At 44.0% G+C, this 26,720-nt stretch overlaps 1 protein-coding gene across 3 annotated transcripts in view; it reads left to right on the top strand.

Moving 5' to 3' along the window:
• FGF12 (fibroblast growth factor 12) overlaps nt 1-26,720 on the top strand; it is a 218,325-nt gene that overhangs the window by 186,038 nt on the left and 5,567 nt on the right. For all 3 annotated transcript variants that reach the window (XM_066193339.1, XM_066193338.1, XM_066193337.1), the window contains one exon: nt 22,769-22,967. In XM_066193339.1, coding sequence (XP_066049436.1) covers nt 22,769-22,967 — 199 coding nt within the window. The remainder of the gene's footprint in view (nt 1-22,768; nt 22,968-26,720) is intronic.

Below are 26,720 nucleotides of genomic sequence, written 5' to 3' on the forward strand. Positions count from 1 at the left end.
AAATCAGTAGAAGCTAATTAAGTAGAGGTTAGAAAGGGTCCTTGCTGATAAGCCAAATAGGCTCTTGGCTCCTTCCATTTACCTGCCAGGCTCATTAACAAAATCTGAACTGGTTCCAAGGACCTGCTTGCTGCTTCCCCTCGGGTCTTGCCCTTCCTCTCAGCTCTCATAGCCCACCTCTGTCAAACAGAGCACTTTGAGCAAATCACTTAGCTAGGCTGCTTTCAAACCCTTTCTCAAAGGAGAGCTGAATTGGGAAGATTTAACTGAAGATGGGTTAGAAAAAAACGAAAGAAAGCAAGGACACAGAGGGGCTGTTCCAAGGGGAAATAGTTATTTAGCAGCTGAAGAGCAGAGGAAAAAAAGCACTGTATAAAGAATTAACTGCATGAAAGTCCATCCAATTTTTATAGACTTACCCTGATTTTTCCACACTCCAATTACCATTATTAACTGCCTAAATCCATATTTCTGAACAGAAAGGAGTTATATATCTGAAAAGCATGTAAGTTTGAAAAACCCAGGCCTTAGGCTCTCTCAGACCCACTGCATCTATGCAGTGACTGCTGTCAGGATGCAGGGTGATGAGGTCTGCTTGCTTTTTCCAGGACTGTGGTCTTGCACTAGTGTAAAGCACGGGAGATGCTACAGCATTTCATTTCAAACCTGCCTTCTGAGCCAGAGCAGCTCTCTGAGCTGACAGGGCAGAGTGGAGGAATGGGATTGTGGTGAACTGTGGTATCCGTGAACCTTGTGAGAATTCTTCACGAGGAACTCCCACCCCTCCTACCCCTGGACGAAGAGGGGCTGGATTAACTTAATGTAAGGCGGGAGGACTCATAATTAAAGAATTCACTCTGCATAGAAGTATGTTGCAGTTAAATGGGGGACAGACTCTGAGGAGTCCTGAGCAGTTTGTGTTGAGTTTGATTTAAGCCAACATTTTCATTAATGGTGTATGCGATAGGAGACCGTACTCCTAGAAAAAATACGTGGTCTATGCCAAATTTGGATTCACTTTGAAGGATGTAGCCTGAATTAAAGTATCATCTTGATACATGGGAGAAGTACTCAAAATCAATAGAGCAGAATTCAGTAAAGACAAGTTTCTTATGAATTACACTCTAGAAAGAAGACTTAAGTGCACAGATAAAGTATGAAAAATATGGAAGGCAGCAACACTGCAGAAAAGAAACAGGAACTTACAGTGGACCACAAATTGAACATGAGTCAAGATTGCTTGAGAATCTTTTTATAAAAAAAAGTGCTTTTCAGTCTGGCTCTGAATGGATGTCATTAGGAGGAAGGATTGTTGTTCTGCTCCTCAGGTGAAAGACTGGAGCCAGTTCTGGGTTCTGTACTTAAGAATATCACAGGAAACCTTGAAAAAATAAAGAAGGCTAAGAGGAAAAAAGAGATAGGAGGAAAACAATATTGTTTAGAGGCAAAAAATACGAAATACTGGGAGGATGGAGTGCCTTTACTTTGTTTTTTTGGTAGAAGCGAGAAGATGAAGTATGGCACAGAGGTATGAAGACCATGTCAGGCAGGTATCTATAAGGATTGATTTTGGTATATTTGCTGCTACCTCAGAGCAGATCAAGAGATTTGAGATCTCTAGAGATACTCCTGGCCCTCAAGTCAGTGATTTATACGACAGCAGTATTTCCACATTAAAATGATGCTTGACTGCTTGAGTGTCTTCTAAGCAAAGACATTTGGAATCGTATTCCATCCTCATCTTGTGCATCTGCAGTCAGTGAATTAATTTCTATATATACATAGCAGGCTGTAGGCGCAGGCACGTCACTGACCTGGGATGGCAGGCTGTAGGCACTCTTGGGTATTTTAATTCTGTTCAATTCCTCTTCTTTCACTTTTTGAGACCTGTTTGATTACCAATGGCATTACAAGTCATTGAGCACTGTTAATAACCCCAGTTAATCACAGCAGCACATTTCTCCTTGAAAGAGTTCAAATGGTGAGAGTGAGCACAGCCAAGTTTAATGCCTCCACTGCAGAGATGATGTGCTCCCAGCTCTCACTGCAGGGCCATCAGGACCAGGCAAAAAAAAAGAGCTGCAAATGTTTAGTGTTCCGTGAGCTGGCTCTCCTGGAGTCTTGTTGGTTTCTCAGGTGAGGCTGAAGATTTCCCTATGGTTTGGGCCAGGATAATAATTACAATCCAGTTTTGCAGACAGAAATTTGTTTGCTATAAGTTTTTTGTTGCGTTATAACTCAAGCCTCATTCCACATCCTGTTATTATTAATGAGTCCTGCATATAGAACAGCATAGCCACTTGTAAGTCTTTAACAGCACTAATAGAGTACTTATAGTTCTCTATGCATCTTCTACTTCTTCTACATCTACATTACAACACAGATTTCCAATAGTATTTGGATGGGGAAAGATGCTTACAGAAGCTTTGTAGGATTTACAGATGTGCTTAAATGACTTAGGTGCCTAATTCCCTTTTGATGCTCAGCTGGAGCTAAGGTGCCAGAGCTGTTTCATATCCTGAGTAAGTGAACAAACTGCATGTTGAAACTGCTAAATATCTACCTTGGGAGATGGGCATCCAAGCATGTACTGTGCTCTGGTACAGTCTGGCTGTGACAGTAATTGAAGTACAAAAGACTGATGATTTTAGGTTAAAAAATGCAGGGCCAAGTTTCCACTTGTGACTATCCACTGTGATACAACACATACAGATCTGAAGCCATTAAACCTCAGGGTTATTACTGAACTGATGACAAAACTAAAAGAGCCACTCAAAGTCAATTAATTTTAATGCAAAAGGCCTCTGACCCTCAAACCTGAAAGCACATCTGGCACAGAAAAGGGCATGAATTGGTTTGAGGCCAGCCTTAGAAAGGTTTAAGCAGCTCTGCAAAGTAGCTGTGAAGCAAAAGAAACAAAAATGTTATGTAAAAAATGAAATTATTAATATTAATGCAGGTGCTAAGGAGTGACATTTTGATTCCCTAACACCAGTATTAGCATTTTGCTTTTTGTCAGCAAACCTGAATCGATTTTTGGCTCAGTTTTGCCCTTTGAGGTAAATCCGTGGTAATAAAGTTGTACTTTCATAGCTTACTGAGTGTGCATGCATGCGTTGGAAAGGTGGCTGTTTCAATGTAAAGTGAGAGTCTGTAGAAAAAGTAATGTAGCAAGAATCCTTTTAGTAATAACCATTTCTGTTAGCCACTGGTTTGTGTTTTCATGGTAGCTGGATAGCCTGGGGCCTGGAATGTGCAGGATAAAGAAAAGTTCATTTTCCCAAGTCTGGATGAAACTCAGACAGGTAGAGATACCCTGGAAAGCAGCAGGAAGGACCAGCAGGGTACTGAGACAGGCAGTGCCAGGCTCCATCCCTCAGGAGAAAGCAGTTGCAAGGGCTGTGCCTGAGTGGGGCTGTCACAGCACAAAGGTCCCTGGAGTAATTACTTGAGAGCCATAGTTGTGAGAGGTTTTTTGCCCTGCTGTTGAAGTTATTTGTCTCGGTTTAAAGAGCCACACAGTGAAAATGTCATTACTGGCAGAAGATCCTGGAAGAATGAAGATCTTGCAGTGCAGCTGGGCGTTCACTGCCTGCTGAGCAGTCTCAAGACCTTTGTGCTCCGATTAGAAGCCGAGTGTGACACCTTTTGTTTTCAGAAACTCCCAATTTAAATTAATCAAGCACCAGAGCACATTCAGGCTGGCAGGACACTCAGGAAATCAGCTGGGAGCCAGGGTGGTATCTCCAGCTCTCATCTTGTTTCACTCTTACTGCCATTGCTCGGTGGCTCTCAATTTGAAAAATATTGGCTTAGCAGAAATGGGCTTGTCACCTGTCCAAAGAGCCGATCCCCGATCCTCTGAATGTCTAAAGGATTTTCACTGGGCAGAACTGGAGGGTTCATCAATAATATAAAAACAGCATTTAAAATACAGAGGAAAGTTTCATCAAGGGATCTTAAAGGTCAGAGGAGATCAGAAAAGTTTTAGCCATCTGTGGGTGGTGTATTTGTCTTCTTTGAAGACACAGAAAATTGCAATTAATATTATATATGTATTGACAGAACAGCAGGGAAATCCTGCTGCCAGGCACAGCCAGTCACTACCTGTCCTCTCCTTGGTAGAAGTGAAAGCCTTCCAAGAACAACCTCTGGTGTCTTCATCCAACACCAAAGGGGCTGCAACTTCGCACAAGCCCATCAGACCAAGGTCAACATTCCAAATCCTGTGAGGTCCCTGATGGCCCTTCCAAGATGGAGACAATGCACATCGATTTTTTTACGGCGTTCATAACATCGATAAAACATTCATAGTCTGGGAATCATTGCCTTAAATACTCCCTTACGTACAGGAAGGATGACTGACATTGTAAATTCCCTGGAGTCTGGTCCCTGGTTTCTGTGCCTCCAAGTGACGAGCAGACAAGCACACTGCAATGAAATCCTCACAGGCAGAGCAAGCTGCAGCACCCCTTCAGTCCTCTCAATGAGTATATGGATTTGGACAAAATTAAACCTAGAAAACAAGCCATGTAACCCACTGACACCAAATTGCTGTCTGTGCAGACAGTCTCTTTTAAAAACGTGCCTTTCTCCCTGAGCTGTCAGGACCCCTGTTTCGTCACAGAGGTACCCTGCTGTGACAGGACACGAGGCTGTCTCTCTACCAGCCAAGCTCCTTCCTCTGTTGTTACTGTTGTGTCTTTCAGGCTCTGCCTAAATGTTTTTTGTTTGTTTGTTTGTTTTTGGTTGTTTTTTGGGTTTTTTTGGGAGGGGTTGGTTATTGGATTTTTTCGGTCACTAAATGGCTATATCTGTTTTAATAAAGACAGTACACATGGCAGACAAGAATCTGAATGCATTTGCTGGATCCCAGACTGTGTTAGGGGTTTTCTTTCTCTTCCTTTCTCTCAACAGTGGAAATGTTGTGATTGCTGAGGCCAAGGTCTAGTCTCAGTCTGGTTGTCTTAGGAAGACTGCTGTTTCGATTAGGTGGGGATTGATGAGCAAAAGTTACTAAAATTATCTGGCGACCTGCTCTTAAATAGGAGAGATAAACAGAAAGGAGATACCCCTGCTGCCTAGAGTGTTTCAAGCACATTTTGTGTATCTGTTGTTGCATTTTTAGGCTAAAGACACCATAAGCCCAGTAGCTGAGTAGTGATTGTATGACAGCAGTTTCCTACTAAGAGAAAAAAATGCTTTTGCTACTCCCTGTGTACAGGTGCTGTGGGGTAGTGAATGCAATTCCACATGGCCAAAACAGCGGAATTATCTTTAGGGGAAGGGAGACTCGAGGTTGGTTTGTGTTTCAATTTCTGATTGTCTTCTCCTTGTGAGCTTGAGACTGCCCACAGTGCTCTCCAACTCCGGGATTGCCATCAGTGCACACTGCAAAGGAGAGCGGCCAGGGCTGTGAGCTCTGCCCTGCTCCTCTTTCCTTTTCTCCTCATAGCAGCGACAGCTCCTCGCACTGGGGCTGTTCTGTGCAAACCCCTTTCAGTCCTGGTGACACACTCGGGATGAATTTCTGCCTGTGGCTGCTCCCAGCCATCAATCACTGCTTGCTGCCTCTACTCCTTCCTTGGAAACAGCTTCTTCATGGGAATTAACCTGTTTGGCCAAGGTTGCTCACTGTTGCTGTTTGGATAATTTTCAAGAGTGAGTTGACAGCGACAGCAATAAACTGTCATGTGTTTGGGCAGGAGCCACATCTCTGCACAACTTCCCAGCTGCTGCAAGGGTTGCATACAGGAAGTTTGGAAAAGTTGAGGGGTAGACCCCAAGGTTCTTGGCTGCAGAAGTGAGGTAACCTTTTTAGCACTAAAATTTTCTCCTAGGCAGAAGGAGAGAGGTATGGCCAAATGCTGAGGTTTCATCCAGGGTAACAGAAATCCCACACAAGCAGCAGCTGCACATGTGTAGGCAGCACAGTATATACAAATCAGCTTAGAATATTTAAAATACAGCATGTGTTCAACTCATCGAGCATTTTTCTGCAGCACCTGTACAGTTCTGCTGTGCTGGGACATGCTGAGTATCTGTGCCTGCTGTGTGTGTTCCTTTTCCCGTGGGGGAGTGACAGGAATGGATAAGCCTTAGCACAGTGTGACAAGCACTCCCACATCCCGCAGGGCAGCCGGGATGGCATCACTGCAGGGCCACCCTGCTTGCCTGCAGGGAGATCAGGGCTGTGGAAGATCCCCAGGAGGATCCCTGCTGGCTCTCAAGGTGGCTTGAGAAGAACAGAGCCTGAATATCTTCTTCTGCACAAGCTCTTTCCTAAATTTCTGCTAGTATCACTAAGAGGAAGTGATAAGGTCTGTTTATGTACCATGAACTACACATGTGAGAGCAAGGGAGGGATGGGAGACCTCTGTGCCATCCCATGGTTAGCCCAGATGCCATGTTAGCCCAGACTGGACCAGTTCACAGCTCCTAGTTCTAGTGTTGTCATGTGGGTTTAGGCTGCCAGCCAAGGGGCCTTTGTCTGTCCTTACTCTGTGCCATGATTCAGGATTGCAGCAGAGAGAGGGCAATCAATGTGCTGAAACCAGTTGCATGGAACTTGAATTTCATGTGAACAGTACTTCAAGATGGCTTGCTGACTGCTGGGCTCAGGCTCTCTGTGTTGGGTTGAGATGCTGGCAGGGCTGCTGTTACATTCTTGCTCTATCATGCCAGCAGCGTTTCCCATGGGAGAGCAATATGTCTCTTTCTCATTATGCTTGAAAAGCCCTGTTCCTGTCTCATATCTCTGTATGTTGGAAATTACCAAAGAGAAGTTGCTTCTTGCAGTCAATCAGAGTAGAAATTGAGAGGGAGAGTGTCTACATTTATAGGGCATAGTGCCTGTGACTTGTGCCTGAAGGACCCATCAGACTAGCTGAATTTCTAGGTTATCTCAGTTATCTGAAACTGTGTCTCAGAAACAGAAGCTTACTGTTGTGAAATAAAACATCTGAGAATAAATAAGGAGGAATGGGAAGAGGAAGAAAAATATTTTAAGTTATGAATTAAAGGGAAGGGAAGAAATAGGTATAATGATTGCCCATATTTTGAGACTAAAGGAGATAAGTTGTTTGGGGATTTTAGAGTAAACTGGCATCCTGAAAAGCATGGGAGAGAGCACATCCCTTTCCCAGTCCAGACTGCCCTCTACTCTGCAGGGTCCTTCCTGAAAGGGCTGTTGTCAGATATGATGAAGATGAAATCACTGTGCTTCCCTGCTGTCCCCAGCATATTTCTCCCAAAAGTGCAGTCAGTGCAATTGTTCTGCATGGCCTGTGAATGCCAACACATCTCCCCAGTGCTCCGTCCCTGAGCGCACACCTTCAGCTTTCAAATGGCTTCTGGACCTGAGGGATTGCCTGATATACTTCAGGAATCCCCAGCTTCTCCCTAGTCATCAGATTTGCATCAACTGTTTGGTTTCAGCAATTTCTGAGTATCTGGCCACAAATTTTCCTAATCCCACAGTATTCTAGTCACTATCTGCACAGGTTTGACCTTTGTTCCAGCAGTGCAAAAGGGGTGGACAGCAGCTTAATACTGGGGGAATTTGCTTCATGAATGATTCATGCTGGGATGGCCCTAATCCTATTCAGTTCAAAATGAACAGCGAGAAATTGCACAATTAGAACTCTTAACAGGAAAAGGCCCTTGGAGCACAGTGGCCACCCCACCTGCTTTTTTGTGGTTTCTTCACATGAAGTCAGTGCATGCCACAGCACCCCATCTCAGGGCCTTTTGAGGATCCACAGGTTAGAGGGGTTGTGCTGGTGAAGCTGTGAGCTGCATCTGGCTCTGTTTTGGCTTTTGATCACCAGGAGATGCACGTGTCAGAGTGCAGCAGCAAGAATGACAGTCCGCTTCATTGTGTTGCCTACAGGGACAGCAGCCCACTGCTTGGAGCACACGGTGTTCAGGAGTTTGCCACATTGATAAAGGGAAAGCATATCAGGCTTTGACAAGTTACACTGGAGGCTGAACATTGTCAGCTGGAGAGTACATGCTAGCACATATACTGCATGCATAAAAAGCTATTTATCTTTGCAAAGGAAGAAGCTGCTGCTGACGATAGGGAATTCATTTCCATAGACCTTTTGGGGCCCTTTGATGTGCGTGTGCTTGGCATCACTGCTGAGTGACTTTCACTTTCCCAAATGTTGTGATGCTCCTGCTAGAAAGGGAAAAAAGATGGGGCACAGCAACATTGTGCCTTGGTGCCAGGGATCTTGGGCTGCGAAGGTGATGTGGAACGGAGCTTTCAGGTAGTGGATCCTGCTCTGTCTGGCACACCAGTATCTTCCCATTCTCTCCTGAATGCAGTAGAGGAAAGCTTTTGCAGTGGAAGCTAGGATTCAGAAAATCCAGATCCTGACTCTGACACAGCCTTTTCAAGGATCTTATGCAACTGACCTCATTTCTCTTAGTCCATTACCCCCTCACCCCGGTGGGACTTTCTTGTTGGATCCTTGTGTGAGTGCGATAAATGGAAATACTCAGTTGCTCTGCTGGTAGGCACCATTTGTTTACCTTCAGGGACAGACCTCCACCCTGCTTGCAGCATTATGGATTTGATCCTACTTCTGTGAGCTGCCTGTGTAAATGTGAGTATGGCATGACACAGACAAGTATGATGCTCGGAATTGGTTTTGGCAGTTTCTTATCTCCATGAAATATCAGGTTTTCTTTAGCCATTTCCTCCCAAACACCTTGAAATCTCAACAATGCAAATTCTCCATGGGCTGAGACCTGACAGGTACTGAGCTGGGGAGCAAAGTGCAATCCTGGAGCTGCTCTTCCAAGCTGAGCCCCACCAGGAATCCTCCATCCTGTAATGTTTCACTGAAGCCTCTCCTGGCTCAGGTCCTTCTTGTCTCTCATCATCTACATTGTCTTCCACAGCCAGCTCTGAACACGGAGTGCCTGCCACACTTCTGCAGTCCCACAGGAGGCTGGTTGCTTTGCCTAAGCACCAGGACACCCTTGCTAGACGCAGCAGACCGCCAAGAGCAAGGAGGAGCTTTCACTGCATTTTCCCTGTTCTTACACCTTTCTCTTGGTGCTATTGCTGGCCACTGCCTGACTGCCAATCTGGCAGTGGCCAGCAGTGCAGCAGTTCTTTAGTCAGTTTTAATAAGTGTGTTTGAAAGAGGCAGCTGGCTGGAGAGGTGTGGAGGCCCACGGGTCGCACAGCGTGCCTGTTGTGAACGTATGTCTGGTATCAGGATGAAACCCATGGCTCCAGCTGTGAGGCTGCAGCATAGAGAAGGTTTTCAGCTGCCCATTAAAAGCAGCTGATGGATCAATGTTGGCAGCAGACGTTCTCCCCTGCATCATGACCAGTGTTTAGTACATGGGGCTGTGCTGTCCTTTTACAATAATCACTTCTTTCATTGCCCTCTTCAAAGGTGGCTTTGCATACAAGACCAAAAGTGAAACCATAGCTCATTACTTGATTGCATAATTACATTCTGCTACAGTGTAATTTGGTTATGGATGTAATTAAATGGATCAAGGTCAAGTAGGGCTCAGGACATAAGGGGGGGTGGAAAAAGGCTGAGAAGTTCTTTAGTGCAGAGTACCACCTTGTTGGCAACTTTAGCAGCTCAGGTCAGTGTTTTTGTGGCCCTGCTGCTTGTCCCTCTGACCTCACAAGATGTATGTGATGCTTTTCAGATGGCTTTTCCCATGATTTTGAGGTAGCCAGCAGTGAGGCTGGGTCTGGCTGGAGGGGTGCAGGCTCTTGAATCATTTTAAGAGCCCCCTTGCCTTCCTGGCAGAGCTTTTCCACAGGAGTCCCTTGAGACCCCTGACCCTGATGCCTGTGTTCATAGGGACTTTGGGCTAGATTTTGGCTGGAAAATAGAAAGTGACAACTGTTGAAACTGGTGTATTTCAAAACAGCTTTGTAGTAATTTTTGGATCATGTAATTTGTGGGGGAAAGAAATTGGAAGGTTATAGATGGAGCTTTGTTGAGAACTGTTGTTTTGTAGTAAGGACAGAAACAATTCAGGGAGCCTCTCCCACACTGCACCTTCTCTGTTCTGCTGCACTGGGGCATGGATTGTGCTGCACTATGGCATCTGCTTCCTGGATATGGACATTACTTGGTGCACAGACTTTTCTCCCCATTCACAAAATCAGAGAAAGAAGGAACCAAAGGCATTAATGTGTGCCAAGACTTGTAATAATGAATGTACGTTCCTCAAAAAGGTAACTGAAGTAAGTCATGCAGCAAAGTTTATGGGAGTTGAGGCCTTCAGAACAACGTAGTCCATCTACTGCCTTCCAGAACCTGATATGAATAAATAATTTAATGGCTATTAATTTGAATGCTGCTGATATTGAGTCTCAGTTCGTACAATATTAAACCCTACAGCCAGTTCTGCCCTTAAGGAACATTCTTTCTGCAAGGGCTTTGTATCCATGCAAATGTTATCTGCACCCTCTGAAGAGGCTGCAGCTAAAGAATGGCTTTTGAAAATGTGTAGCACCAGGATTATCACGCCTCAGTTTTTTATCAAATGCATGCTAACGAAAAAAACAAAGGAACAAAACCCAAGACTTTTCAATATCAAAGTTAAATTTAGAAGGCAGATGTTTTAAAGCATCCTTGTCAGTTAAAAGTTTATTTTTTAATGACCAGCTTAAAAAGCAAAATCTCACAACTCTCATTATTTTTCTTTTGTGCCTCACTTGCCTCATATTTTTTACTGCCCTTTTCTAAGTAAAATGATCCCCACGGTGCTCTTACTTTCTGTGTGTTCCTCTTAAGTGCAGTTGCATGTATTTGTGAATTAGCAGCTTGCTAATATGCTTCACCTAGGTCAGTTGAGATTCAGTATTGTGGAACTAGTAAATAAAACCCAGTGATTTGATAAGCATTCTACCACTTGCCTGATTGAATTTTTGCTTCACAGGTTTTCACCTTTCAGATACTTTCGTGTGTGCTATATGGTGATGATCATTCAGTATAGGCTGGGACACCTTGCCTGTTTCTGACCCCAGTGCCATATATTGTGGCGACAGAAGTGACTGTTCAAGTCCATTAGTATGAACAGATCATCACAGTTTTACCAGATCATTCTGCTTGCATGAAGTCCCTGCCTTTGGCTGAGTTAAATCAGACACTTCGACACAGATTATCTTTCTCGGTTTCTCCCAGCACCAGAAGTTATGTTTCCACAGGACTTCTCATCTTCTCCTTCATCTCCATTGTTATGGAAGTGATCGTATCAATTTTAATACAAACATTCATGAATCAGTGCTTATTCCTAGAACAGAATGTTTAGTCCAGCTTTAGTGATTCTTAGAGGATCCAATTGTGCTCATGTTGCTGCACTAATGATTCAGGACTTAGTATTGATGAAAACAGATGGAAACTAAGTGTTGCAAATGGTAAGAAAGGGCTGTTATGCCTATAAGCAAATGGTTTCTCTTTTGTGGGGCTTTTTTGGTTCAGTGGGGCCTTTTTCCCTCCCCCAGTTCTGTAACAGCACAGAAGAAAGCAGGAATGTCATGTTTCTTCTCCAGTGATTTAGTCAGTACAGCTCTGAGATTTCCTTCCCCCTCAGCATGTTTCCTGGAACATATAAATAAGATTTCTTTAAAATTTATCATGCTAAGGAAAATATTTTCAAACCTCGGAAGAATCCAGCTGTGACGTGTGGTAAACTCTGGCTTTCTGCAAGCCAGGTGCTGATTTCAAATGACAGGCTTAGCAACTGTGTTGTTGTTACTGTGGCCAGTGTAGCTGTTTGTGGATGTTGATGGTAAGTGCTTTTTGGAAGGCTTTGTGTTATTACATCCAGTGTGGCTGAGGCATTTGAGATCATAGAGGATCAATCTGACGCATAAACTCCACGTGGCAGAAGAGCACCTTGTGTACAGCCCCCACCCAGGTTACAGCGGGCTGCTCACGTCCCTGCTTTCCAGAGGGCATACAGGGCCACTGGGCCCTTTTAAGAACACTGACATTTCACGTAATCACATGCCTACTTTATTATACCCCACTGCGGTAAGCCAACTATCCCAGCTATCTCTGGATTAGTGCTTTCGTTAGACCAGGATTGCACTTCTGGAAAAATCCCTCCAGTCACCTTCACATGCAGCACTTCGATTTGCACTGCAGAGTGGTTCAGGCTGTGCTAACTAGCTTCACTTCTGGGTGAAACTAAACTGAAGGGTTCTCTTTGGGAGTGCCCCTAAAATACTAGATAGTCAGGGACCATGGGACCAGGTGGCAGCTAGACCAGACTGAATCCATCCTGAAATGTCTACAGTGCCAGCATCCAACCCTTGCCATCAACAGTTTCACTCTATGAATTTGGTCCTACACAGTCTATGCAAAAAATAATTAAATGCCTTCAGATCTGATTGTAAACCCTGGATCTCACTGAGCCTGCATGCTGCAGTAAGTAGCTACAAAGAGAAAGCAGTAATTTTTAACTCTGGATTGCTCTGTTGATTTTGGGTCATATAATTTAAAGACATTTGCACAGTCTCCTGTATGCTACTCCCACAGTAAAATGGTCTCCTGCTTTACTGTGCATTGTGCCAAATAGAGTTAGTGTGTTATATTACTCTCTCTAGAGTGACTATATTATCTTAGTTTGGAAGTTGAAGTCGTTAGTTGGCTTCTGAACAGGATCAGATGCCAAAAGCTAATCTGTGTTCTCTAGCAAAGTGTGCAACAGAGTGAAAAATTTCACTACAGCCACTGCTGCAAAATCCCTTATGATATACTTCCATCTGTCTGATTCCTGGGAAGCAGAGCATCAGCTACGATGGGTCAGTTGGCTGCAGACACCGGAACAGTCAGATCTGAGCTGTGGCATAGTTTGGGTCCATTCAAAATGTTTGTGCATTGTCCACGGGTTATTTCATATCAAAAGAAAACTAACAGAAGAAGAACAAGTCAAGTTTTCAGTACATGCATACCATGGAAATCCATCCAAGGTATTGATAAGCCTGGTACTGTCTGTGAAGTTGTTTTGGGCTGTGAGATTTGTCAGCTCATTCCAGCTGTGCATGGGTACTGTGGTCAATATGTGGATGGAAATTCTGTCACAGCAGAGTTGGTTGATTTTCTTAATTCTCAGAAAACCAGTGAATAAATATCTAAAAGCCACAGAAATGTGCCTGCACACCCTCCACAGTCTTCCTTTATAGCACCTTCCTACCTTCACTGTGGGTTGGGATGATGAGCAGAGGGGTGTGAAGTGTCACCTGAGTGTCACCCTGGCAGAAATTAAGGGAGCACCATGAACCTTTTTTGCTAGCGTTGTCAGCAGAAATATTGCTGGGGCCCAGGCTTTGAGGCACAGATCTCAGAGGGCTCCCTTTGGCTCTCCCAGTGGGCAGCAGAGCTGGCCTCCTCCCAAGAATATTCTGTGAACCTTTCCTTCTCACTGTGTAGGCGCTGCAGCAGTGGGTACAGGGGGGTGGGAAAAGCCACATAAATTGTCACACTTCATAACACTTCATCTTGGTTGTAAGAAAGTGCTGGTCCAACACCAGCTCACCCCAGCCTCAGTTGATGCTTTAAACCACAGGACTTTCTGTTAATTGCCCAGTGTAGCCAATCTGTCAGTAAGCTGTCAAAATATTAATAATCTAGCACCACTCATTTTCAAAATCAGGTTCCAACAGCAAATAAATTGAATTTCCAACCCTGGTCATGACAACTCTGAAATTGGTTTAATGCAGGAGAGATCTTTCCAGCATTAAGAAAGATAGGGTGTGTTTCCAGCGAGTCTCACAGTTTGAATTTAAGAGTCAAAGCAGAGAGGCTATCTCAGCACATCAGCATCTCAGGGCTGTAATAGGCCTGGTGAGCTCCTTGGCAAGTCCTCTTATCTTCTCCCCACATGACGATGAATTACACAGAAAAAATGAGCTACACAGAAAATTGGGTAGAGGCCCTTTTCTTCCCTCAGACCTGCACTCTTTGCAGGCTGTGCGGTTGGGTGAGAACAGGACAGTTTTGTCTGTGTGTTAAAAACCATAAAACACTTTTAAGACTATTCTTTACAAGGGCCGGGGCTCATTCTCAGTCCTTTCCTTGCTGACATTGTTATAATTGCATTGTTTCATTTATGTCACAAAGAGGGGGTGTTTGCCTAAGAAACTGAAATGGAACTTGGTTGAAATTTGTTTCTCCACTCACTGGCACCTCCTCTTTGCAGAGCATCTAGCCAGCTGTCTTTCAGTGCTCAGGACTTCAGCACAAAAATGTAGAAATGATGAAGGCTACCCTGTCCTCCTGCCATTGTGATGGCATTTAATTAAATGGCTGAGGCATTTATACTCTGGTTTGAGCCTTTGAGGATGATTTTCATATAAATAATAACAAGATAAACCCATGATATTGACTGCTTATTTTCTACTAAAAGGCTTCTTTTGACTATCGGAAGAAAATAATCTCATGTTTATAAATGCATAACCATTACTTTAGTTTATACATTGTAATTATTATCAACAATAATAAAAATAGCAGGATCCCAAACGTAACCAAAAGCAACAAATCCAGTTATTCTGCCCTGTGCTCAGACTCAGACTGATGCCAAGAAACAGAGATCAGAGGTTCAGAGCATCCCATCTGGCTGTGTTTCTAGGGTTCTTACATTATTGTTTTTCTTTATAGTTATTTCAGGCTTTAGCAGATGAAGCAGTACGATGCTAATTTAGGAAATCTGTTTTTCTTGTACGCAGCTAACATATCTTCATCTAGTGCCATCTTGTCTCATGAGCATTATGTCTGAAAGCGAAAATGTATTTCTGGGTGGTGTTTTAGAGTAAGCAGAGTTGATAACATTGTTAGCAATTTCAGACACTTTGTCAGGAAAACAGAATGTAGAGAAGACAATAGATGAGTTGGGATTCCCAGGTTAGAAATTATCCTGGGGCTTCACCAGATCCTCAGGCTGCCAGAAATGCAATACCAGAGACAATGGTGTCAGGAAAAACCCCTTTCGTGGGAAGCAGTTGCTTTCCTGGAGGAGCAGTGCTGCACTGGATGGGCCAAGTGCCACATGAGTGAGCTGTGCTGTGATCACTACTCCAGTTCATTGCAGTCCAAACTTCCACAGACTTTAAAATTCCAGCTTGAAATAAGATCCAAAATTAAAAACCAAATCAATCAAGTAAATTCCAAATATACCTTGTATTTTAACAAGAAGGGATGAAAATTTACTCCTTCCAAGTGTGAATTTGAATTTGGGGTCCATCGTTAAGAAAAGGTGAAGCGAAGGGCAAAATGTGTGCCTTGCTCAGTGTGCCACATGGCTGAGGAGCTCGATGTGCTGGCTTCTGCACTGCTCAGGGAGCTGTGCAGTCACTGGTACCCAGGCCTGACTGACAGAGCCTGTTCTCTCATCCAGAGACCCCCGGCCTCTCCAGGGAGGTATGGAAGTGAGCAGCCTGGCTGGAAGAGTCATCCCCAGTTATGTTCTTGTCAGCAATCATTGGGCTGAAAGCTGTGTTCCTGTGAGGATTGCATGAGCAGCTCACCAGAGGCCAATGCAGTGAATTTGGCCACTTCATGAAGTACTTGGTGACAGTGTGCCTGCATGGTGGGCAGGCCAAGAGCTGAAAGCAAAAGAACACAATGCTGAGCTGTGGTGGGATGGACAGCTCTGGATTAGGATCCCCAAAACTCACCTGCTTTGTAGCCAAAGGGAGACCATGGCTTGTGTGGATCTGTGTGTGTTCATTGTGATTGAGGTAACTGGTTTGTCTGGGGTGAAATAGAGCTCAGTGTCTTGCGGAACCTACCACAGGTTTTGGTCAATACTCTGCTGCGTGTTGGGCAGATGTCCTTGCTGCTGCAGGACACCTTGGGCATGTCCATGCTGCAATCACACCTTTGTCTCCAGCATTCCTCAGTGATGGTGACGTGAATAATTTAATCAGTCCTTGAACATTAAAAGGTGCTTTAGGACAACCTTTGTCCGCATATAAAGATCTGCATCCTCATTACAGAGGCTTGTCCAGCACTTGGGTTTTTTTGCCTGTCTAGGAATATTGGGTTAGCTCACAAGACTTAGCAGATCTGCACTCCACTTCTTGTGTGGGTGTTTCAAAAGGAAGCCAGCTGAACAATTATTTACCTTGAGTACAGAAAGTTCCCACAAAAGTGAGGGCAGATAGCCCTCTAGTTAAATTTTCAGAGGCAGTAAGTTAGGTGACTTGCTAATGCTGCTTCCCAGCTCCCAGAGCTGGAGAACAGACCTGCATGGATGATGATTTATTTGAAAATGTGTTCCCTCCAGCCCACAGATGGTCCAGGCGGAGTCAGAATGCTTTCAGATACCATATTGCCTCATCAAGTGAATCTCTACTCTGCAGCGGGGCTGTACACTCCCATATAGCAGCTTGTTATTTTAAAATGTATCTGCTCTCTCCTACTTCTAAAAGGCCACCAAGAAGACTTGTCACCAATCTCTTACAGAGCTAGAAGGGGGAGGAAGAGTGGAGTGTGAAGAGGAGAATATCACCTGCCATCTGGACAAAGATGTGATGAGATGTAAAGTTTGGATGCACATTTGCGGTTCTTGATCACATGCCAAGAGAGAGCTCAGCTACAATTATTTTAAAGCATTTCCAGACAGATGCAGCCCTAGGTCAGGGGAGAAGCTACACTGAGGCAGGTGGGCACTGAACTGCATCAGACTCTGTGCAAGGCATCTCTGCCTATGGTAGTGCTGCTGGGATCTGCACAGGGCTTATCCTGCCAGGGATTATCCTGTGAATGGAATCTCTCTGGTTAAAGACCTGTCCTGGGAATAAGAGTATGCCAGGATCAAGTGCTGTCGTATGAGGTTTTTGGTCACAAATTCCCAGATATTCATAGACATAGTCTCTGAGTTTTCAGGGGTTTAAATGGGAGTTGGGCATTTGCATTTCATCTGGAAACCCAAATGTCTTCAAGAATCTGGTGTCTTGCACATCCATATTGATTTCAATGCTGAATTTCTCAGTGCTGTTAGCATCAGAGGAGTGTTGATGAAACCCTGCCCTAACTGAGGTCAGTGGGGAATGTAGAATGGGCTTTACTGGGTAAAGAGCACCATAAAACAGATGCTCTTCTATAGTGCCATCCTTTTCCCCAGGATGGAATAGTGCTTATACAGACAAGTGAACACCATCCAATCATTCCATGCGCTGCCTCCGCAACAACAGTGAAATGCCACTGCTGATAGCTGTGCTGATATTTATGATTGCTACTTAATATGTTTTAAATGAGTTGATGAGCTCTTAAGTATTAACACTAACATCAGTAAGTATCCTGAGCCAGATTCTCTGGGAGGGAAGCCTTGCCATGCCATAGACTATGGTGCAGTTTAGTGCTTTTATCCCATCTGAAGATCTGGCTCAGTAATTGTGCAGAACGTAAAAGAGAAACCCATAAGTGCTGTAAACAAAGGAAAACTGTTACTCTGGGAGTGTGCTAGTGAGATATTTCAACACTCGTAATTAACATCCCTTTCCTAAACTGTGGTACAAACTACTTGCAGAATGGGTTTTTTCTTTTATTGCTGCTAGTTTCAGTGACTAAATTTATTAAGTCATTAGGTTTGCTTGTGGATGTGTGTATTTGCTGTTCTCCTTCTGGTTATAATAAAATGAGATCTTTGAAAAAAAAAAAAAGAGATCTTTATTTATCTGGCAATTTTGGGGATGTTTGTAGGGAAATGGTGAGCAATATGAACAAAGCTGCCCAGTCTGGAGGGACGTTGAGTGAGCAGCTGGGTTTGAATACAACAGCAGCCTGTGACAGTTTCCTGCTGGCTTTCCCTGAGCATTGCACATGGAAACCTGTCACCATTTCTGCATGATCTGGGGACACCAGGGGCTTCTGGGGAGCAGGTTGCTGGCTCTTGTGATCAGGACCCAGAAGCACCTTGCTGTTGGTTACTGGAGACCCTTTTTTTTGCACGTCCTGACTGAGGATGCTCAGTGGCAGGGATGCTCCCAGGCTGGTATGGCAGGGGCTGGCACTGTTTTCTTAGCAGCACCAGGGCTGTGTACTGCCCTGGAAGCACTGGGGTCACACTGTTGCGTTGGCATTTTTTTGAAGGAGCTGAGACCTTGGAGGGCATCAGTGCATCACTGAATGCCCTACAGCTTTGTGCCCACAGGTTTGACAGCAGTGCCTCTGCACTGATGTCTGTGGAACTTCTCCAGCTTTACAGAAATGCAAAGGAGAGTCCAGTCAAACTTACTTTGTTCAAAGAGGTTGGGTTAGGTCTACCTGACCAGGCCAGGTGAAAGCTGAGTGGGATCAGGAAAAAAATCTTCCCTCTCACAAACCACCACCAGTCTGTGCTGTGTTGAGGAGTAGATGGGCCCAGACGTTCCCAACATCTCCCAGAAGAGCCAAACTAACTCAAGTGATGCAGAGGTTGGCTTGTGTCTGGAAGTCACATCCATATTTCCATCTAGGAAATGGATGGCAGGTGGCACTACTGGGATCGAGGGTAAATGAAACATCTGTTTTCTAACCCAGAAATAACTTCTGGGACAATCCATGATACCTTATACCCTCCCTGAGCAGGTCTGACACACTGAATCCCCCCCAATGGCAGATGCATCCTTTTAGCTCCTTTTGGTTCTACGTGCCATTGAATGTGATCTCCCTTTTTTTCTGTGTGATAGCTGCTGTGTTGTTTTGGGGGTTTTTTTTAGGCTGGGAAATTTACAGTAAAACTACAGTTAGCACAAACCAGACCTGTGTTTGTTTTTTCAAAGCAAATGTAATTACTCATCTTAATACAATTGCCTTTTGTTCAAGGGACTGGATTGAGATGAAAAAAACAAGTTGCAAGCAGATGCTAATCATTTTGCATGTAAATTACTAGCGTTTCTTTTGCAAATATTTCATGCGGGTTTTTAGTTTAACAATTAAAAAAAGAACTGCTTTTCCAAGCCACTTCCAGTAATATCTGTAGACACTTAACAAAATACCTCAGGCTCTGAATCTCCAAATGGCAAACAAATAAATGTATTTGTTTACTTTGTATGCAAAAATAATTCAGTCAAATACATATTTCACATTGAATTAAATTGAGAGGATCTTTTTTTTTCCTACAAATCACAAGCATGCTCTTCAATGAGAAGAACTGGTGGGCTTTCTGAATTAGCTGAGTTCATGACAGTCCTGACAGGGGACCTCTGTGGACTTTGTGCAGAAAATAGAGTCACTGTTTATTTCTTTGTTTAAAGACTGAAAAAAAGACTGGTGATTAAAAGATAGAAGCCATCTGTCCTCTCACTGCCTTGTACCTGGTCATGCTATTTCAGTCAAGGAGAGAGTTCAAAAAATAATTGAGTGGGACTTGTTATAAGCCTGTTTCCAAAGGTCCCTGCAGCAACTGGGCAAGTGAAGTGGTGCTCATGATCCCAGGGCTTTACCATGGCATTACCTCTGGTGCAGAATGTCCTTAGCCCTGTTAGAAGCACGTGGGGGGGCACAGCCTGAGCATAGCCTTTGCTATGTTTACCCACTCTTTATCTGAGATGAAGAGAAAATATTGGACTCCAGGTCTGCCCATCTAACACATTTCATCAACTTATAAACAAAACCAAACAAATAAAAAATCCCCTAAATCATGCATGCCCCATAAGTGTGGTCAATAGATCAGTGAATTTGTAACAATACATTCTGTTATCTCAGATTTCTGTCTGTGCAGCAGTGGCTGCTATGAACTGCTTTGGTACTGTGAAGCCTCTTATGCTCACCTGCACTTCTGTCTTTCTTCCCAGCTCATCTCAGCCTAAGACAACTGAAACAGCCATTCCCAGCTGATTCAGCATAATTGCACAATTCATTTTGACAGTGAAGCTTGTAGAGAGGTTCTGCCATTAATATCCCAATAGCCTTTTGTTATTGGTAGCCCCAAAGCTGATGGCAAAAGGCGTGTGATGAAACTAAATGATGCAGTGTAGCTGAAAGCTGGCCATGGGGCATCAAGAAGACACCAGTAAAGAAAAACATAAGGGTTTGTATGTTAATGAGATTTACAGGACACTCTAAAAATCCTCAGGCAGTGCTTGGGAGAGTGGCCTGTGTCCTGTTCCTCTGCCATCTCCTCTCTGGTCATCTGGTTCTTCATCCTCTTGCTCTTTGTGTCAAGTCCATGGTAGTGCCCACAGAGATTTCTGCTGCTCAGACCTGTGTGGACCCTGGGACATGTCAGTCTGGTGGCAGGATGAGCAGTATCCCATGAGTGTCTGTCTCCACATGGGATGGTTGTTGCTGGTGAGATGATATACGTAAGAAGAAGGGTAATAGTGGATAAACCCAGTATTATTTAACTAAAACTTAGCTGCCAAAACTGTGGGTTTTCTAAGCTGCTGAATGGACAGAGCTGGGGTGTTTCATAGTAGTGTTGCCATGGTTCATATCCTGAAGTGCTGTTTCAACTGAATTATGGGAGATGAGGAATCATCCAGCCAACTCACACAACCAATGGGATGCTTTTGTTTGCTTGTGGGGAAGCATAAACATTTAAAGGAAATCAATAGATTTTTTAAAAAATCTTCATTACTTTGATGTCTTTATATGCATTTTCTTTAAAATAATATAAGAATTTTGTTGGTTTATTGGTACAAGGAGGTATACAATTCAGCATCTGCTTTTATGAACTACTGCTGCATGTCATAAAATATTATACTGCAGTAATTTCAAAACAGATATTGAGCTGAAAATTTAATTTGCAATAACTTTTAATTAAAATATCTTCTTTTTTTTTTCCCTTTGTGAAACAACATTTTCAAAATGCATTAGCTTTTGTATTCCTTCTTCATTGAAAACAGTCTTAGTTCCATGTTTAGGTCAAATTGGGAGCTACCTTTCACACCCTGACAACTTTTTAGTCCCCTTAAAGGGAATTTTTGTGATAGGTTTTTACTTGTGGGGTAATGAAGGCATGGGAAAGGGGACTGAGTGGTCCAGTTTGGTTTGAGAGCTGCTGCCTGGCTGGGCCTGGTGCCAGGGAGTGCCCCCGAGCCAGCAGTTCAGAGGCAGCTCCTGCAAGCCCAGCTCCCAGGTGAGCTGCGCCTTCCCTGGCAAGACAAAGCCTGGAGATAAAGGGCAGATTTAAGGAACGCTTAAACACTGTTCTTTTGGGAAGCTACTTCAAACACCATTTTATAGTGCTCTAAGTCATCTAGATCTCTCTTAACTTGTTTCACTCTCTTTTAAAAATATTTATTTCTCCGGCAAGAAGGACTCGCTCAGATAAGGCAAAATGGCCCGTTTTGCTGATGGTATTTTTACCTGTGTGGTGCTAATGATTGATGCAGAATTCACGTGTGCAGCACAGCTCTGTGCTTTCTGCTGTGCTTTATCTTCTGTAGCTTCAAGCCTGCCAGTCTCTGCGGGTCTGTTGCACACTGGATTTATTGTCACACTAGCAAGACTTTATATTACCCCCAGATCACTTGGGAACACGTTCCTGAGTGTTGCTGAATGTTCAGAATGTTCGCTCTTGAACAAGGTCTGCAGCAAATACGTGGCATTACTCCAGATGCTTTGCTCAGATGTTGGTCATGGATTTTCCATTGGCAAGGCTGGAGAAGCTCCCAAAGATTGGGAGTGGTGAAGGTTTGGGAGGGAGCATCTTTTGCCTGTAGAGGCATCCACCTTCACTCACAGGCCTCAGAAATGCCTTGTCTGGGACCTGAAAGAAGGGATTTTTTTTTTCTGAAACAGTTTGGCTTCAGAAAATGAATTTTCTTTGTGGCTTAAACTTTTGTTGCAAAAATAGATTTTAGAAAATTAGTGGGGGATTTTGTTTGGCCAGGATAACTTTTCTGCTCAATATCAAAGTCTGGGAACAAAACCCAACCCACTAACAAGCACATATGACTCACTGAAGATTTGGGAATTCACAGAATCCCCTGGCCAGCCAGGTATTTTAGAATAGGTTTAATGTTTCTCTGTTGTGAAAATCTTGAATACTGGGACGTAACAAGTACTAGTCCATAGCTGAGTGTAATTTCATCCTGGAGGCTTCATGCAAAGCCAGCACAAGTGGCAAAGGCACAGCCACTCCCACAGCCATCAGAGGCTCAGGGGATGTCCTGGACAGATCCATATGTGCTCTGCTCCAGGACAGGTGTGGAAATGCTTCTCAGTGCCTGCAGAAATACTTATGCCAGAAGTCTTTAAAATTACTTCTTTATTGAAAGATTTCCAGGCTTTGTGCCAGCATTTCCTCATGCAGCTTTTGAAATTAAATGGTTTACTTGCTTTTGTACTCTCATTTCTTTGAATCCTCTTAAATGGTTCAATAAACTGCCCTTTGCCTCTAAGAATTTGAAGAAACCTCATTATTTTAGACAACAAGCATTGTACATTTGCCCATCACAGGGAAGGTATGGACAAAGCTAGGGGAAGGCATCAGGAACAGCAAAGCTGCCTCTGCTTCTCAGCTCTCTTTTTCTTTCTTTTGCTTAGTATTTTAGTCTAAATCCTGGCAAATTTCTGACTTTTCCTGCACGTTTTTCATGCCTGTTCACTGGCTAGGCCATTTTGCAGCCCACAGGTCTGCCAGGGAAGGAGAGCCTTGCCTTTCAGCCGGGAGTTGTCTGGATGGGTGTTATTGCTGGGAGCTGGCATTGCTGATGCCTGTTGTTTTGTGTTGTTAACTGCAGTGCGTGACCGTTGTGTATCACTCAGTGGTGCCTAATTTAGAAGATCAGTTATTAATTCTTCCATTGCTTTTTCTTCTTCTCTCTTTCTCTTTACTGCAGGATGTTTTCACACCAGAGTGCAAATTTAAAGAATCTGTCTTTGAAAACTACTACGTTATCTATTCTTCCACGCTGTACCGGCAGCAAGAATCCGGACGAGCGTGGTTCCTGGGACTCAATAAAGAAGGTCAAATTATGAAGGGAAACCGAGTGAAAAAAACCAAACCCTCATCACATTTTGTACCCAAACCCATTGAAGGTATGGAATCAGCCCCCTTCCTCCCTCAGTGGGGTTTGGGTGGGGGGAGTTAACAACTTTGGAGTTGGGGTTTCCTGGGTGGGAGTGTTGGGCTTCAAGAGCAGAAAGCAAGGAGAAGCAATGTTTGTAGCACTACAGATAAATGCTGGGCTGCACTGTTAGCATTTCATCTGCTTTCCTTCTAGTCTCAAGGGGATTTCTTAACTTTGGGGTGCTAAAGGATGAATTTAAAAGACCAGCAACACAAGAAACTACTGGTAAAGAAAAGCCACCAACTGTTCCAAAGGAATATGATGCAGCAGTGATCATAATGTTGTCTTCTCAGAGGATTTTGCCAGTGTATTTCAGTAGGTTTCCAGTCCTATATAGCATCAGTAGAGACAGGATTTATCTCACCTGATTTTAGACTTTGGCACTCTGTTCATAGTAACAGAAGAAAAATGAGTCCTACCAGCACAGCTGTGGATGATCTTTATATGTCTACCCTGAGATAACTTAAATCTGTTTTTCCTCATATATAAAGACATCCTAGTTTAGTCACTGGGGGTAGAGTTGTTGTCCAAAGTTAGATGGGATGCTGTCATGCCATATGTCTTCATCACAGTGTGAGGCTTCAGTGGAAGTCATGGGGTTGAAGTTCTGCCCTCCTGCTGATGCCTGTACACTCTCTGAAGTGTGTCTTGGGCTCCTGCCAGCATATTTTGCTTTTTTGTGGACTGGCCCCTGATAAATGGTGATAAGCCTAGAACTTAACAGGTACTAACTTGATTCTGCAAACAACACTTCTTATCTCTTGTTTGGGAGAAACACTACTTTTTGATCCCCAAACTAGGTATGCCTTTCTGACCCTATCTCAGTCCTGCCATTTGTCCCTTTCAGGGACACAGTAGCCTGGAGCTGGCCTTGACTGCACAGCTCTGTGCTCCCTCTCACTATGTTGGCTGTGGGAGAAGGTTTGAACTGATGCTCACCTAACAGATACCACTCACAAGTGGGGGAGGCCACAGCACACTCCCCACAGCAGTGGCCTTTTTAAAGGCTTCTCAGCTCAGGGGTGGGCAGTTGTGAGTGAAGAGAAGACCCTCTGAAGCAAAGCTCAAGAGAAATTCAGTGCAGCATTCCCAGAGTATCTGTGGCCCTTGCACAGGAAATGGAAGTGTCGAAAGAGTCGGGAATAGCCTGAGGCTGCTTGTCCTGTGCTTGTTTTCAACAGCTTCTCTGCAGCCAGGAACCTTTTGTTGTTTATCAGAGGCATTAGTGGGATTGGTACCCTAAGCCCTTGTGTTTTGCTAAGGAACAGGGCCTGCTTCAGGCATGGGGTTGGTCACCATCATCTCTCTTGCCTTGACCTGAAGGAGAGTCTTTTACAAGCACCGGCTTTCACAGCTGCGTTTCCACCTCCTGGCTGGGCATTGACATTGATCAGTGGGATCCTTTGAATCCAGGCTTCTTTTTAATCTAGCTTGCATGGTGTCTGCCGAACGGCTCAATAGTTTCCTTCAGCATGCATTAAAAGTAGGCCATTCCTGTGGCTCTCCTCATGGAAAGCCTTGCCTTAACAGAGCTGCCTGACCCACAGCAGAGATCTCATTTCAGCAAATGCTGCTCTGCCTTTCATTTTGAATAATCCAGCCCAGCCCGAGAGCTTCCCTTTCCCGCAGTTGCATCCTCCCACACTTGCTTCAATCACAGCTGTCACATAACCTCCCGAGCGAGCGAGCGCTTTGGAAGTTGGCAGCCAAATTAAGGGCTCCTCCATTCCTTCCCTCCTCCACATGCTTTGCAGTCAGGCTTTGTGAGCGCTGCTGCATCAAAGAGCTGGCAGTCTCCCAAGCCAAGGCACGTGTCAGCTTCCCAAAGCATTCAGCTGTCTGGGACTGTGACTCCAGACGGACGACTCTGTTCCTAAGCTGGAGATTCATTGTAGGTAGCAGAGGCTTGCAGGGAGGGTTGGAGTAAAATGCGCTTGTCTCCACGTGACTCCACTGCACCGCATCTGTCAAAGTCCCCCTGAGCAGAGCTTGCAAGCAGAGATGTTACAGAAAAGGGGCAGTTCCCACCCTGTTTTAACAGCTTTTCTCTTTGTTATGACTCCAAGGAAATACTCAAAGCACTCTCCTGCTGTATTTGCATGTCGATTCTGCAGAATGCTGTGGATTGCCCCAGTGTGTGGGCTTTGCTGCTTATTCAGGACACGGCTTCCATCCACAGGAACTTTGCAGCTTCCATCCACAATCACACCCCCAGGTTTCCTGTTGCTGGGCATCACCACCAGCATTAGCCCTGCCATGTGATGGCTGACACAGGAGTGTGTTCAAAAAGGAATCTGCTCCGCCTGGGAAGGAGAGGTGCCACATCCATTGCTAGGAATCACTTCCCCTACCACTCAATGGCCATTATCTCTGAGATGAAACTTCCCAGTTGTTTCTGATGTACAGAAAAATTTTGCAGCAGTTTAGTGAAGAGAGAATTCACAGGGAAGGGAAACAGAAAAAAGCCCAGATTGTTCCCCAAGCTTGTTTGATTTCCATTGCTTCATCCTGCTCTCTGAATTCGAAAGTCTCCTTGAAATTGCAAATGGATGGCAAACTAATACACAAATAAGAAATGCCCTCACAGACAATTTCTGAGTACTCATGGGAGCATATATGCATATGTACACAGTGGCATCTCTATAGGGATATGTGTTACCTATGGCTTTTAGCAACTACGGCTTTCTGCTGTGCTAAAAACTCAGAGTGTTTTGACTCACGTAGATTGGCAGGATGCTGGAGGTATTCCATACAAAATTCAATAGATACCAACTGGAAAAATTTTGGGTTTTGGTTGGTATGAGTTTTTTTTCATTTAGTGTAGGTAAGATTTGTTTGTTTTTGGAAATAAGATTAAGCTTAATCAATATGAAAGCACAAAAAACTTACTAAGTAACAACAGGGGAGACGTTAAGTTCCTCTCCCCTCTGTGCACAGGCAAAGCCAAGGCAAACAGCCTGGTAGGCAGCAGTTGATGTACTGTGTGGTGCCAGTTTTGCTTCAAAACACACATACGCAACACATTTCTTTTGATATTTTTATTTCTGATCACTGATTATTTGAGCTAAATGAGCCCTAAAGGGAAGACATCGAGATTGAACTAGACTGCGCAAGGAAATGAGCTTGAGTGTAATTGTCACTTGGACAACAAGCAATCTTTTAGAGAAATTTCAGTCTCTTTTAAGTGTCTGTAATGATTAGTGCTGGAAGAACCCTACCATCCACAGTGCCTCTTGTTCTTCTAAATATCCAAATTCATCTCAAATAATGTGAAAAGTTTCCAGTCATTTAAGTAGGAATATTATCAGATGCTTACTGTGGATGTGCTCTGGTGTTTATATTTCCTTCTCCTTGAAAACATAATTTCCAAATGTAACTCTCCCAAAGAGTTACATTTTTTTCTCTCCTGGCCCAAACTTGAAAACATTTGGGGTGGCAAATCTGGCCACAGAAGCAGAAAACGACCTCTGTCTAAATCAGCAGAGCCACCCTTAACTCTGAACTTATGGCACTTCAGCCCTCATGATGTGAACACATCTCAGATACAAAGGTGACCTGTTAATGTCTGGTCTGGATCCATTTATTACCACTGATGAGTATCCAAGCAGCCAGATCTTTCCCGGTGTCATTCCTCAGGGAAATAACATCCAAGTTTTGTTAGGGCAGAGTCCTCAGATGTTGTAAAGAAGTACAAGACACTGTTGACTAGGAAAATGCAGTA

This window comes from Chamaea fasciata, unplaced genomic scaffold, assembly GCF_029207755.1.
Source record: "Chamaea fasciata isolate MVZ Bird 193981 ecotype frontalis unplaced genomic scaffold, bChaFas1.0.hap1 SCAF_11, whole genome shotgun sequence".
Taxonomy (NCBI): domain Eukaryota; kingdom Metazoa; phylum Chordata; class Aves; order Passeriformes; family Sylviidae; genus Chamaea; species Chamaea fasciata.